Genomic DNA, 15,533 nt, shown 5'->3' on the forward strand with positions numbered 1-15,533 from the left:
GGTTAGAGGGGGTGTTCGAGATGGCCAGACAATGTAGGCTGGCAGGTTTTCGCCTCTTGTTTTGAAAAGAAGTGATTCCCACGACACAGGGACGTATCCGGCCCCCATGCTACACTGAAGCAGGGCCCTTCGTGGCTGTGTATGCGCCCATGTGCGCTGGCTGGAAAGGGGCGTTGGTGCCAGGGCTGATGTCACCGGAGCTGGTAACTGATCGCGGAGTAACGAGAGGTCCTTTATGTGTTTCCACACAAGGGCGAGAAGGTGGAGGGACTACAGGCCCAAGCGCTGTATCCTTGGAGAGCCAAAAAAGACAACCACTTAAATTTTAACAAAAATGATGTCATCACCGTCCTGGAACAGCAAGACATGTGGTGGTTTGGAGAAGTTCAAGGTCAGAAGGGTTGGTTCCCCAAGTCTTACGTGAAACTCATTTCAGGGCCCATAAGGAAATCTACAAGGTATTTTTGTGTTTATCTGCTTCTGTTAGATGAAAACTATGTTAGGCATTAAAGTATTGCTTGCACTGGTTAAGCGTCACAGTTGGGGTTGCAGGATAATTTTGTCTTCCGGATCCTCTAACTACGGAAGTTAGGGGCTGTGCCTGCAGAAGGCAGCCTCTGACAAATAAGTGATCTTTTCTTTCTTCAGTTGTGGAAGGCTGCATATCTGGTTTTTCAGTGACTTCTGTAAGAGGGAATTCTACTCTGAGACCTGGAACATTCTTGTGAATTCGTTGCAGACTATGCCTCTCTCCATGTGTAGTACCCCGTACTACACCAGATACACATGAAGACTTAGAGGCTCAAAACATTTGGGGAAATAACGGAAAAAACGAATTCTCTCTTTTGTTAGGAGCCTTAGAGCATGGCTCTTTTAACATAAAAGTAGTAGTTCAATTATTGTGATCACGTAGGTGCTCAAAACAAATTATGAGCGTCAAGGAGAGAAAAATGGCAAAAATTGTGGACAAGCACCTGTCCTCCATGCTTGCAAATAGAGCAGTACATTGGCTGCTCACCCCACATAGCAAGTACTGAGAAGCAAGAATGCGAGCTCAGAATCTGGTATCTGTTGCACATTCTGTGTTTTCACTGAGCGAAGCGGGCTTCTTTCTGCTGTAGGTGGGGCAGAGTTTTAAACATTAAGCAGCTTAAAAAAAAAAAAAAAATCAGTGTCATTTGTATTCATTTCTTTGAAGATAAAAATTAAAGTACCTTCTCTTCCCACCTCTTCCAGCATGGATTCTGGTTCTTCAGAAAGTCCCGCTAGTCTGAAGAGAGTAGCGTCACCAGCAGCCAAGCCAGCTGTTTCTGGAGAAGGTGAGAACTCGAGTCAAATTATGCTCCTTAGGAGGGTCCTGGGGATCATGGAATATGAGCAGTGAACATTTGAAATGAGACGGGATTTCATTCTAAAATTGACTACATTGATTGACATCCGATGTGTCCCACTCTGAGGTAAAATGAGAAGTTAGATCTTTCCCGAAGCAGAGTACTTCATGGAGACTTTCAAAACAGAATCAGATACATTGACCATAAACACTGAATCTTGTCATGATATTTGGTCACGAGCCCTTTGACCGTTAAAAGAGGCCCATCAGCGTCACTAGGGATCCAGTTTGGGGAGCATCTCTGTGGCCGAATCGTGGCCATTGCTTCCCCTCGTAGAGCCGATTCTCCTCTGATCTTACATCAGCGTTTTGTTGTCAAACTGTAATGACACAGTCGAGTAAAGCTGTCCCGGCGACTTCTGCCGTCTCCCTGACCTCAAAAGAAACAGAGAAGCTTAGTTTTTCGGTTCCTGGTAAATAACCACATCAGGCCTAAAAATGTCATTTTGAGTATTTACAGCACAAATAATTAATGGCTTGATTTCCTGGGCTTTGTTTTCATGAAATAATTCTGAGGATCACCCGTGCCCATGCACGGTGTGGGGTTTAAAATGAACAAAACCCACATGATCCGGGCTCCAGTGGTAAAAATCTCCAGTCTTCTCTGCATTCGGTGTGGCCGTTCTCATCGAACTGAAGACCGCTGCCTGAAGCTGCCCGGCTTTCCACCAGAAGTCGGGTCAGCGCTCCTCGCTGACAGAGGTCCACCCGGTTGTGTCCAAAGTTTTCGTGGCTTCCTCAGATAAATTCTCTGCAGATAGTGTGTTTGATTTAGTTTCTTCGCCATCATGAAGTTGTTGCATTCCTTGGAAAGCATGCCTTGTGAAAGAATTATGAAAACAGTTGTTTCCGGGGGGAAACAGCAAGGATTAAGGTGCAGTGGCCCTTCAGTCTCAACGGTAACACAGTTACTTTTCTAAAAGGAATTCTGGAAGCAGAAATGTCTGTAGTTTATAAATACAGCCGTAGAGACCTCATCGCTGCCAAGCAAATCCAGCATTTTTTTGGATCTTTGCCGTTCCCACTGAAACGAACATTAGCAGAGTTCCGTTTATATGTGCTTCATCAGTCATCTGAATGAGTGTTTTATCCACTAATGTTAGCAGAACGAGGCACCAAAAAGCTTTTTAAACACACCGTGTGTGGTCAGTTTTATATAAAGCAAATTTTATGGTTCTGCCCAGATTCACTATTATTTTATCCAATGAAGCTTATACCCGGCTCTCTCCTGCCAGCCACGTACTCGTGAGCCTGCCTTCGCCTCCTTATCTGGAAGGTGGGCATAGTGAATGCCCCTTCGGGTAGAGAGCTACTGCAGAGGATTAGGAGCTCCGCTGTGCCAGGCATTTAGGAGAGAGGTCCGTGAGTGTCCGCTGACGCTCTTGCCTTCTTACTTCGTTTCCGGGATTGTCGACGGCGAGCCACTCGGCACAGCGGGCCCTCTCGTCTAGGAACGGTTCCGATGAATGCTGATTGGTTTGGAAACACGTATGGAGGCCTTGTCCCTTGAGGCCTCGCAGAGGTCACAGGTGAACCACACACGTTTAAAGTCGGGTAACAGAGATTGTCATCCCGCTGACGTTGATTACACCCACCGCCAGGTGATTCAGCAATATTAGGAAACTCTAGGAGGGAGATGGCTGGCCTTCCAGGGGGCCGTGGGAGAACCTGGCAGTTGACGTTCAGAGGAAAGCTGTCGACGTATATTAATGAGTCCCTTATTATACTGCATTAAAGGCGATCACATTTCAAGTCAACCATACACCAGATTGAATAGATCTGTAGGTTTGGGAATGGCCAGTGCCCTGTGGTAAATGTCTCCGCAGGGAGGTCAGAGGGAGGGCCACCGTGGGGCCTCCTCCCATGTCCCCGTTCTCACGGAGTCCCCACCCCGTCCTGCAAGATGCCTGTGTGCACGCTGGGGCGAGCAAAGCCACGGTCTTTTCAGTCTCCTTGGTATCGCAGGCTGCAGTCCTAGGTTCAGCCAGAGTTCAGGCCTCTGAAGTTCCTGAAGCATTTTGAAAGTAGCTTCAACATTTGGATCCGTTTTTGAGAAAGTGACTTTGCAGCACACAGCGCAGGAATCACTGGGAGAAGCCTCCATCTGCCGATCCGCCGAGGACCCTGTCTGAGCTGGCCGCACTGGAGCTAAGGGTCACGTGACAGCAGCACAGAAGGAAGGGGTCAGAGGACGGAGAAACCAGGGAAAGGAAGATAGTAATGAAAGAAAAATGCCCTTATCAAGACCGCCAGACTTTGATTTCCGTGTGTGGGAAATCCGTTTTCCAGTTGTAGCTAGAGGTGAGCCTGAGCCGCGCGGAGGACTCAAGACTCAGAAGCTTCTGTTCTCCCTGCATACTTGGATGACCTTGGGTCTGCTGCGGGCTCGGCACTCCCCAGCAGTCACTGCCACCACGGCTTACGCAGCAGCCTTGGAGGGCTCTCCCACGATGCAGAGCTGCCCACATTAGCGCTTGCATTAGGGGGCTTTGTGGTTTTTTGTTTGTTTTAGCTTTCATTAGTACCCCCTGCAGAGGCTCTTAAAATGAGCCAAAAGGATTCCTCCATACTAAATTTCTGCCCATTAATTAACATTAGGCTCTGAATTTAAGGGCTCCCTCTGAAGTTTTAGCCAGTAGCAGACATCATGCATCAGAAAAATGTACTTGCTGACTAGGTAAATGGTGTTTTTTTTTTTCTTTTAAACTACTTAAAAAAAAAATACCCAAAAGCCTAGGATAAAATGGAGAAAAAGTAGAAGCAAGAAACCCAGGCTCATCTTTCTGTAAATCTTTCATCCCGCCCTAGTGTAGTGATATTCCAGAGAATACGATTTGCTTTCCGAGCCTTAGTAAAGTCAGCTCTTTGCGGTTAAAAAGAAAACGTTCCTCTGGAATGCACACCCTTCCCATGCAAGACCACAAAAAACATTAGTTCTCATCCTTCAAGAAGTGAATAATAAAATGTAAGAAAACGAGATTGCTTTTCAACTTGTTCAGAAAGGTTTGCTATTTTCTGGGATTGAGGAGACGGTACTTTTATCAGCCCCTGCTTCCTGTCTGTGCCCCTGAAAGACAAATGGATGCCCGTTTTTAACTAAATCGTGTGTATCCTTTGTTTTTGTGTTTTAACAGCTCCCCGCCATCTGTGTATATGGCACAAGAGGGCATAAGTTTTCACTCGGGCACTTGAATAATGAACAGTGTGTCTTATTTAATTTACAGAAAGGTTATATTGTATCTAAAACTTCTCCACAATTGTGACTTGGTACCCTTCAAGTGGAAATTATGGTATCTGATGTGGGTAGAAGAGCCCTTGTGTCCGGGCGTCCAAGTCAGTGCTCAGCACGACTACTTGGTAAATGTAAACACCATTTACACTTAAAAGGAAATCATGACATTAAAGTATAGCTCACTCCTGGCACTCAGTGTTGGTAGACGTGCAGTTGGCCTTTTTGGTTCCCGAGGCTGGGCCTTCACAGGAATTGTGCCTCTGTCTGCAGTGACTGAATGTTTATGTGCAATTGGGGAATTCGGAGCCCAGGGTGTTCTGCAATTCTGTTTTATCTGTGACAAGCCTTTCTCTTGAATGGATCTTATCCGAATCTCCTTATTCATAAACTTGCATTTGCAAAGCTGTCTGGCTTTTTCTGTAAACAATCAAGCTCTCTCCGTATCTCAATGTTTCTCCCCACCAGAATTTATTGCCATGTACACTTACGAGAGTTCTGAGCAAGGCGATTTAACCTTTCAGCAAGGGGATGTGATTTTGGTTACCAAGAAAGATGGTGACTGGTGGACAGGAACAGTGGGCGACAAGTCCGGAGTCTTCCCTTCTAACTATGTGAGGCTTAAGGACTCAGAGGTAAACCCACATTAACTGTTTCCTCTCCCTTTCTGTGCGGTGATTCTCTTTGTGGGAAGCCACTACATTTGTCAGTGGAACGCTTTGATGGGTTTGGCTAAGTTCCAGGAACTTGACAGCAAACACAGAGTGACCCGACATTGTTTGAACTTGTCATTTGGTGCGGCAGGGTAAGCCGTGGCTTCCCACAAGCAGAAGAACTCCCTGGGGCCGAGTGGAGGCTGGGCTGAGTCACTGGGTTCCTGTTCAGCATTGGTCTCTGTCCCCGCATGTGACTGATGGAGGATTTGGAGTGAACGTGTTTCATTAGGCCTTTGGGGTCACTGATCTGGGATTCCTGTAGAAGGGCACACAGCAGTATTTCCCCATGTGCTGATACGGGTCCCAGAACATGGGACACTAGAGAGTTTCTAAAATTTATATTTTTGCCTACACGTTAGAAAGACGTAAGGTTTAAGAGCTCGATAACACTTTGGGCTAGTACCTTAGTACCTCAGGCCCACTGATCGGGGCCCTGAATTTTATTCTAAATGCTGTTATCCTTATAAATCAGAAATGGTTTCCATTGTTGTGACACGGGGCCCTAAAAATCCAGTTGTGTACCAAGTGGTCTTGAGGTGGTGCAAGTTTAATGAAATGGTGGGGTGCCCCCCCCTCCCGGAGTATTGGGAGCCTGTTCCTTAGTGGCACATTTCACGTTAGTGGAGAATTTCAGGGTAAATCAATGTAGTCATTTAACAGATCAATTGCACATAAATAAACCAACAAAAATTGGCTTTTTTTTTCCTTTTTCTTTTTCTTTTTTTCCTAACACTGGCTTAGGTGTAAGCCAGAGGGACAGGGCTCCCCTCTCATCAGCATGCCAGTACGAGGGTGGACCTTGGGCTGGTCCCCAGGCCCTGGAGCCGGGCTGCTTTAGGAGCCTGGAGCCGGGCCCCATGCTTCCCCTTTTCTTCTCGCCTTCCCTGTGGTGCCCAGGAGCAATTTCTATTTTGCTTAGGTTTTGTTTTTTCAGGGAGTGTCATTTTAGCTGCTTGGGGTTTTTTGTTTTTTTGGGTTTGTTTTGTTTTGTTTTCCCTTGCTGTGGTCTCCAGAGCAGCTTACTAAGACACCCAAGGAGGGATTTGCATTGCTTACCCTGAGAGAATTTGGCAGAAGCCTGGTAGAAAGTGCTTCTCTCTGGTAGGACAGCGGGCGAATTGTCCTCGGCAGACCCAGAGAGGGGAGAATTGGGCTTCTCTCCAAGAATCCAGTCGGATCCAATAAAAATCATACAGAAGATATTTCAGAAGCACAGGGGAAAAACTAAAACTAAACTCAATTTCTACCACTAGGCATGAAGATTCTCAAAGTGACTACCTTTTGGAACAATTAAAAGACCAAAACCATTAATTACATTGTATTTTGATAAACTGTAGTTTTCTATTTAAAAAAAAAAAAACACCTGAAATTAATAAGTTAAAAAAAAAAAACCCTGACATTTTTTAAAGGTAAGCTGAGTTATAAGATGCTTTTTAACCATGGTCTTAAAATTTGAGACACAGAAGAATCAATAAGTGTTAAAGATTATGGACAGATACTTAGCTACGTTATTTCACAAGGAAGAAAAAAGTCTAAAAAGTCAGCTCTTTGATTCTCCTTGGATGCAGAGTTCAGTGTCTAAGGAAAATTTTCTGCTAAAACCAGACCCAGCCTCAGATACAAGAATTACCCCTTCTAGGCATGGGAGAGGTTGTCCTGTCCTGGCTTCCCTGCTCTCTGGGAGAAAGGCCGGGACACAGACGCTGAGGCAGCTTTTTTCCCGCATTCCTGAGGGGGTCCAAAACAAAACCCGGCCCTCTGAGTGTGTCTTAGTTTCTGTGCTGGCTGTGGTGTCAAAAAAGGAGCACACTGGGGCGCCTGGCTGGCTGAGTCGGTCAAGTATGTGACTCTTGATCTCAGGGTCTTGAGTTTAAGCCCCACATTGGGCATAGAGCCCACTTAAAGAAAAGCGGGGACCGCACCGAAGCTGTTTGGACCCTGTTACTGGGTGTTGCCAAATACCTTGATCCTTTCATGGACTAAAGGAGGTGTATTCTAAGTCCATACTGAGAAAGTTAACTGGTCCTTTGGAGTCTTGTTTCATTAGTATTCCTTCATTTTGATACACAGCCTCTAAAAATAGCAAGGGAGATTGGTATTAAATATTTCATTAATACAGAAATCGTAATCAGAGTAAAAATTGTAACTTTGACTTTCCCTGGTAAATGGTTATTAAATTTCAGTAACCAAAATAAAGGGACTGTGATAAGTTAGATAAATGGCATGTTTTTATTCTTGTAGTAACTGTCATTTACTTTATTAAGCTTTTTTTTTTGTTTTGTCTTGATTGGAATACTTAATTTACTGCCAGACAGGGACTCAAGAATGAAAATCAATTCAGAATAAAGCCCTCAGTAATGACAGATTGCAGTCTGGCCCCTGTCCTGACTCGAGGTCCCTATTGGCTTATTAAGCTGGTTTAAAATTCCATGAGTATCCATAAAGGAATTCAACCCCAGAGCACTTTTGGAACAATTAATAGTTGCCAAAAAAACAAAACAAAACAAAGCAAAACAAAAACCTCTGGTCTGGTCTGCTTCTGTGGAATGTGCAGCCAGCACTGATAGAGGGATTTCAGGGTTTATACACTCTAAGATTTGGGCGGAAAGGACACGCAGGACGGTGGTTGCCTCTGGGGGTAAAGAGGTGAATGGGATGGGGAAGGCATGTTTGAATGGCCACGATGCTGTTTCCGTTATTTAAAAAGAAAAAAAAAGCTCTAAAGCAAGTGTAGCAGACTATTAACATTTTATGTAGTGAATATGGGTGTTGGGCTCATGGATGTCAGTCAGAGTCTCTGTAGTTCTTATGTGCGAAATGTTTAAGTCCCATCGGAACACAAGCAGGAGCTCAGTGTTCAGGACCTAGACCAGTAGGTCTGGCACCCCCTGTTGGAGTTGACCCCGAGGACAGCACGCACGTGGTCTACACACAGGCAGCACCTGAGCCCTCTGGGACCCTACAGTGCCGCATCCTTTGTTCACTTTTCTCCAAAGAAGAGGGTAAAAGCTGTGTGTTTAAAGCACTTAATTTTGTCCCCTGTTTTCCTGATACCCATCTGATGGCATCTGATACAGTGCTGCTGCGTTTCCCCAGAATGAGCAGGGGGGCGCCGGGGGCTCGAGCGGGCTTGTGTTGTCACTGATCGTGTTTGAAGTTGCATGAACGAAACTCTGCAGTATGCAAATGAGACCTTTTGCTCTGTTTTAAGGGCTCTGGAACTGCTGGGAAAACAGGGAGTTTAGGAAAAAAACCTGGTAAGTTACAAACCCTGATGCTTATTTTTCAGTGTTTTGAATGTAATTGCTAGTTGCTCCCAATCTTGGTTCGGGAGGGCCGGAAGCCTGCAAGGGAAGACAATAGACTCTTTCGTAAGAGGGGTTGGAGTTTATTGTCTTCTCAGAATCCATTCACTACATGTACGTGGTTGGGAACTCTAGCTGTTGCTTCACACGTGGGGAGTGGGGACGTCGCTAGACAGAGTGTTCTCATGGGTCGCAAAGAAGCGAGTCAGGCAAGGTGGGGACAGGTTGTAACATGTGGAGCTCTAAGGTTCGTGCGCAGCCACCGCGCCTCATCTCATGGGAGGTCCAGGAAGCTCACTTCCTCTCCTGACAGCACAGTTCAGTCCCAGGACAGAAACAGTGGCCAGGATTCAAAGAGCACAGTAGAGGTCACGTTAATGTAGGAGCCGCGGGGTAGTTCTCCTTAGGTTCATACTGAAGGTACGAAATACAGACATCCCTCCTAATTCAGTGCTGTAGGTAATTGAACCAAAATCACATGTTCTACAAATAGTACCATGAACTCAAGGGACAGGACGCAGATGTGAAATCATACGGTTTGCGTGGCACGTCTTTTTGCTCTTGTGTCCGTAGGAGATGGTATATGGGGGCGTCCTTGGCAGGCTTCTGGGCAGGGGTGAGGGGGGGATAGTCTGGTGGTTCTGGGTCTGGTGCTTAGCTCTAGAAGGCCTTACCTGACAAGGAAAAGTGGGTTCTTGGGTTGTCACAGGATTTTAGTCAGACTCCAGAGGCTGGGACACTTGGGTCCCCATCTCGGTTTTAGCTGTGAGGATTTTACATTTTGAATTGTCATTCCAAAGGGTCCAGATGGGCTTAACTTTGTACTGAAACCAGCAAGCTGCTAAGGGACACAAAAGACAGAGAAGAAAGCTGGGGGCAGATTGCTGGCTGTGCATGCCAGGTTCTTTGAGGAGCAGGAAAGTCTGAGGCCAAATAGGACACTCACTTGGACTCTCTCCAGACCAGAAACTCTTGGAATCTAGAGCTAGTCCTGGGCGGGTGAGGGCGGGTGAGGGGAGAATTCTTACCCCCAGCACAGATTTCCCAGCAGAGGCTCTCAGCAGGGCCGAGGTATGTGTAAGCTGGCCTCTTTCTTGCTGCCCCTGATCTCCCCGAAGCATCTGGCAGGGCCGGGCCTGCCCCCGACAGCCCAGTGGCCGCCGGCTGATGGCAGAACGGGGTCAGAAGGGATTGCCTAGTGCATGTGCTTTCTGGAGCAGGAGGAGGTACCGTCAGAGGATAGGGGGGCCTTTTTACCTCTTGCTTGCTTGCTTTCCCTCATTCCTTCTTTCTTTCAAGATCTGTTGTGGTGGGGAGAGAGCGTGGAGGACCAGAACAGTTTGTTCCGTATTGCTTCTAGAAGCTCCGAAAGCAGTCACTGCGGGTATGCCAGAATTCAGTCAGAGAAGCATTTTGTTTTTTCGTACTCGACCTCCTGTGCCAGTAGAAATGTACTTTTCAGAGCCTGGTCTGTGGTGCTGCTGGAATTTTTCCCATGAGATTTTTAACATTTAGGGAAAGTACAGAACTGTTTACATTTTTTTCCCCCCCTGCTGAACTATTTTTGCATAAAATTCTCTTAACTCCCGATTCTTTTTTTTTTTTTTAACCTAAAATGAAAGAAAACGTGCATTGACATGATTCCCACCTGATATTCAAGGATCCCCCTCAGAATGAGAGCCACAGAGAAAATGGTCACGTGGGTGGGGTCGAGAGCCTAAAGCCACAACATCTAGATCAGCTAGCGCCAGGCCCCTGAAAGTTTCTGGAGAAAATAGAATTCATCTTTCTACTTACTTGGAGGGTGGGTGTCCCTTTATTCACTTCCCTAGCGGTGAGTGTGCTGGGTGCCAGCCCTGCAGTGTGGAGAGTGAGGAACCAGGTCCTATGGTGGGCCTCAGGGCCTTGGCAGCAAGGGTGGGGGGGCCAGGACAGAAGGGGTCAGAATTGGGCAAGAACGGGTTTCATAGAGAGAAGTTTGGTAAATGTGTTCTGAGAGAGGATGAGGAGGTCCTAGAGCAGAACCAAAAGACCAGCTGAGCCCGTGAGAGGAGCATCTGGACTATAGGCTGTGGAATGGGGGCCAAAGTGGCCCCCGTCATTGAGCAGAAAACCAGCCCAGGGCACTGGCCTTGAGCCCATTAACCTGGGAACTGGGGAGGTGGCTGTGTCTTCCTAGAATTTCTTCTCCTGACCCTGACACAGCGCCGCCATGTTTGATCTTGTTTTCCAGAAATCGCACAGGTGATCGCCTGCTACACGGCCACCGGCCCTGAGCAGCTCACTCTGGCCCCTGGTCAGCTGATTCTGATCCGGAAAAAGAACCCAGGCGGTTGGTGGGAAGGAGAGCTGCAAGTTAGTGTCTTTTCCGTTTGTTGAAAATTCTGTCCACAATTGAGTGTGTAAGATGTCAAAGGGCGAGGGCGTCCTTGCAAAGGCCAGCGGAACCCCCGCCACCTGGTCCCGCGCTTGGATATGGGGAGGTGCCCTGTCGTCAGAGTCCATGTGTTGGTTTTCTAAGCGTCAGGCACCCAGTCAGTAGCAGAATGGGGAGAACTAAGGATTCCCGGAAAGGTTTGTCCACATCGGCCTGCCTGCTGCATCCCCAGGGTGAGAAGTCCTGGCCAGGGGCGCCTGTAGAGTCGTCCTCACGTGTTGTGGCCTTACAGAAGCCGCATTCGCCAACCTTAAGTGTAAGGTGTGGCACGAGAGCTGCTTCTGTGTCACAACAGGCTTCGTTCCTGCATGGGTTGGGTGGGGGGTGTGCCTGTGTGTGTCAGTGTCTTCCGTCCGCCATTTTGTCGAGGCAGACCTTGGTCAAGGAGAAGATGGCTGTTGTGGTGCGCTGAAGAGGGAAGCCCCTCTCTGTGCACATGGGCAGCCAGTGACACAATGAAGTGCCGGGAATGGCCAGCACCATCTAGAGTGTAGCTGGAGACTCGGCGAGTCGTGGGCAGCGCCCTGGTGGGCAGCCGTAACACCTGCCCAGTGGGGCTGACCACACTCACCCACTGGCCTTGGGAATCTGACCTGGGGGGGCGGCGGGCCTCCTGTGCTGGCATCCCCCGAGATGCCCACAGACGCCCCCTTCCCGCCCCAGCCGTGCACTTGCTAGTCTGCCCAGCCCTCGGTGACCTCTCCGCTACAGCATCTTCTCATCGGATGATTCGTTCTCGCTTGACAACAAGCCCTCCTCTAGGCTCGGGGCCTCCCTGAGAGTAACATGCACCCCCAGGCATGGGAGACCACAGGAGCTGGCCACCTCCCACCTCTTCCAGAAGGGACATCTTCCCCAGAGCTGTGGTGGTCCCGATGCCCACACCACTCATGGTGTTAAATATTGATGATACTGTTAGCTTCTCACCCAGCTGTCTTACGTCTGCGTGCATGTTTTGCGTGCATCACTGTTTTGAAGGTGGTAACTGTTTGGTTTGTGTTTTTTCTGTCCTCACCCTCCTAGCACCTTGCTGAAAAGACAGTTTTGAACAATTCTTGCAATCCCCAAGAAAATGGGGGAATTGCCAGGCCCGGGAGGGCTTCTGGTGCCTTCACGAAGAGCTCTCTCATTGTGGATGCACAAACGAAGAAACTGCCAGTGAGCTCCGGGTTATGCCCTTGTTTGAGGGCAGCGATAGGGCCATGGCGGAGTCGTGGCCAGCCATATGGCAGCCCACTGGGTAGAGGAGCTCGTGGGGGCTTGCAAATGAGAGGCTGCAGTCGTGGGCGGATTCACTGTAAGCCTCAGTCCTTGAGCCAAGGGCACGCAGTCTGTCAGACCACAAGGAAAGGGAAACTTGATCTGTGTTCTAAAAGTAACCCGGCTGGATCCTTCTCCATGATTTGGCAGGTGGGAGGGCAGAGTTAAGGTAGAGGAAGTTTTCTTTCCTTATTTTGCAGATAGGGAATATATTCCCAGGGTTTAAAATTCAAAAGTTAGCAAAGGGGGATAGGGACGGTCTCCCTCCCAGCCCTGTCCTTGAAGGCAACTGTTTTTCTAGAGCTACTGTGTGTGTGTGTGTGTGTGTGTGTGTGTGCGTGCGTGCATGCGCGCGCGCACGTTTGTATGCATCATCTTGAGTTCTCTGTTCCCGCTGGCATAGTCAGGTGCTCGTAGCGCTCCTCGTCATTCCCAGCTGACCTTGACCTCATAGAGTCGCAGGTCTTGGCTCACCCTGTTTGAAAACAGGACAGGTTCAGACCCCCTGTGTTGTGTCTATAGCGCCTGCGTGTCATCTCACCCTGTGCATAAGGGCGCAGGCGCGAGTGTGACTGCTGGCTCACCGCTGCCTGGCTTGTAACTGTCACTGGGCTTTTCTGGGCCTCACTTCCTTCATCCGGGAACCGGGAATAGTCCTAGTATTCTCCCTCTGGAATTGCGCAGGTAAACGCACGAGGGGTGCTCGGCGCAGGGCTCGACTTATCAAAAGTACCCAAGAAGTATTGCTTGCTACTATTGGTAGTGTCTCATTATTGTCACCGTCACCGTTAGCCTCAAATCTATACGTAATGTTGGCTTCGCCATCATCCCTGCATGCCCTGAAAGTCACATGTGAGAGCCAGGGCCGCCTGAGTGGGTGCCCTCTGCTAGATATTCCCCATGACACCCAGCGGGGACCCACATGGTCCCGCCCATGCAGACACATTCCAGGTTCCGCAGGCCAAGGATGACCCCGGTTTGAATTCTCGCTGCAGTGTTTTCACTGTGTAATACAGAAATCAGAGATGCTGCTGTTCACACCAGATGGTTTGCGGCTCTGTGTGAACCTTGTGTATGTGCTCTGTTGCGTAGCGGACTGGCTCCTGAATGATGACAACCCTTTTAAGTGTTTCGCTGTCCTTACCTTACTAGGCACGTGGGAAGAAGCGCCAGATAGGCTGGTTCCCTGCTAATTACGTAAAACTTCTAAGCCCCGGGACGAGCAAAATCACTCCAACGGAGCCCCCGAAGCCGACAGCGCTCCCGGCAGGTAGGCAGCGTGCGCTCTCCCCTTGGACGATGGTCCGCGGGTCCCCATCATCCTGCCGCTGGGTTCTCTCCTGGAGTGTCTTAGAGCGGCTCTCACAGCTGCTGTAAAGACTTCTTGTACTTGCCGGGACCGATCCCCAACTAATGGGATATGGAATATGTTTTTCAAAAGGACCGAGTGTCTAAGCAGCTTGGCTGTCCTGGGCACAACAGAGCCCTTGTTGGAACTGTCTTCTGAAGGAGTTGTGAATGCTGTGGCCTTACAGCCAGACTTTTCTCTTGATTTCCTTCCAGCTGTTGAAATCGGGATTTGGGCTAGGGGCTGAGGGGACAAAAAGGGACCCCTAAAAATAAACGGCCGGGTCTCAGCAGGTCAGGAGACGGAGCTGGAGGCCACGGGGTCTCTTGCTTGTAATGGTCACTCGCCGAAGACTAAAATAGCTCCCCCGTGACATTTCCTGTGAACAGAGGGGGCTTCGCTCAATGGACAGGATATTGTGCATGCTCCCGTAAAGGACTCCAGAGAACAGAGGGCACCGCGGCTGAGGCCGTTGGCTATTTTCTGACTGAGGAGACCAAATTAGATGCTTTGGTCATATTTGAGATGGGCGAGGTTAGGGAAGCAGGAATCTGCCCTCGGGCCTTCAAGCCACCAGCTCTTGGGTGGCATCTCTGGAAAATGCGTAACTTTCGTTGGCGTCTGTGACATATATCCCCAGTGAAATACGATGACAACTTGGCAGACTTTGCCAGCGCAGGGATTGGCAAAGCGGGACTATTCCCAGCCCTGGCTGGGCCTCTCGGCTGTGCTGTGGGCCTCCTGTAGGTGGAGGGGGCGGTGCCAGCCGGACCCCGTCTCCCTTGGGGTAGTTGGGCGGGACCCCCTTCATTGGGTTGGTTGAAACCCACTGAAATAATTGGCTGAAATGATTCAGTTAATTTGCAGAACCTAAACCCACAGATAACCTGGTTGAGGAAGATTAATGAGAGGCCCAGCCTAACCACCAGACTTACCCAAAGTGTGCTCAGGCCAGGGAACGAAAGCAGTTTAACCTCCCACAGGTTTGAGGGAAAGCAAGAAGGTGAAAAACCTTCTTGAGCGTGGCGATGTCCTCCTTGAGACAAAATTTTGAGCCACAAAGATAATAGCAGAAGAAAACATTGTTTTACTTCTCAGTAAGATTTTGATTTCTGCACAAGGGGCGGCTGGTGGGGAAAAAGGGGAGGGTAGAAAGAAGGAAGCAGAGCAGGGTGACTGGGTCCCCCATATACCGCTGTCTTGTGCAGTCAGCTTTCCAGGGGCGCGTTCCTCCACTCACTCGGAAGCGGTTCCGAGAGCATTCCGGCATCCTTGTAGATTTTCTGCTGACGTGAACGCACGAGAAAGAGGAAGGTATCCCACAAGCTACAGTCTTAGTGTGAAATTCTGCTGTCACCTTGGTTTTTATGCCCTCGCCTCCCCCAGTCGCCCCCGCTTTGCAAAAGCCCACCAGAGCCGCTCGCTGAATTGCGTCCTGTCCCGAGCGCGGCCTCGCGGTGCGGGAGCGTGCAGGGAGCGCCTGCCGCCTCTTGTGCGCGCCCCGCGGCCCTCACCTGGCCCTGTCTCCCGCAGTGTGCCAGGTCATCGGCGTGTATGACTACAGCGCCCAGAATGACGACGAGCTGGCCTTCAGCAAGGGCCAGATCATCAATGTCCTCAACAAGGACGACCCCGACTGGTGGAGAGGGGAGGTCAGCGGCCAGGTGGGGCTCTTCCCCTCCAACTACGTGAAGCTGACCGCGGACACGGACCCAAGCCAGCAATGTAAGTGCCCTTGGCCGCCGCGCCGCCTCTCCCCTCTGGTCTCTCACGGTCACCCGTGCAGCACTGCTCGGATCCGGCTGAGCTTTGTTTGCAGAGCGGAAAGCCAGACCATTGCTGCATTCA

General features: G+C 49.3%; 1 protein-coding gene across 5 annotated transcripts in view; it reads left to right on the top strand.

Moving 5' to 3' along the window:
* Nucleotides 1-15,533, top strand: part of ITSN1 (intersectin 1) — a 221,217-nt gene that overhangs the window by 153,944 nt on the left and 51,740 nt on the right. For 4 of the 5 annotated variants that reach the window (XR_009351206.1, XM_059164652.1, XM_059164653.1 and 1 more), the window contains 7 exons: nucleotides 253-458; nucleotides 1,237-1,319; nucleotides 5,088-5,254; nucleotides 8,547-8,592; nucleotides 10,874-10,995; nucleotides 13,490-13,607; nucleotides 15,219-15,410. Coding sequence is in view for 4 of the 5 variants with exons in the window: in XM_059164652.1 (XP_059020635.1) it covers nucleotides 253-458; nucleotides 1,237-1,319; nucleotides 5,088-5,254; nucleotides 8,547-8,592; nucleotides 10,874-10,995; nucleotides 13,490-13,607; nucleotides 15,219-15,410 (934 nt within the window). In the remaining variant the exon portion in view is untranslated. The remainder of the gene's footprint in view (nucleotides 1-252; nucleotides 459-1,236; nucleotides 1,320-5,087; nucleotides 5,255-8,546; nucleotides 8,593-10,873; nucleotides 10,996-13,489; nucleotides 13,608-15,218; nucleotides 15,411-15,533) is intronic. The other variant, XM_059164654.1, reaches the window with a different exon arrangement.

This window comes from Mustela lutreola, chromosome 2 (assembly GCF_030435805.1).
Source record: "Mustela lutreola isolate mMusLut2 chromosome 2, mMusLut2.pri, whole genome shotgun sequence".
NCBI lineage: Eukaryota > Metazoa > Chordata > Mammalia > Carnivora > Mustelidae > Mustela > Mustela lutreola.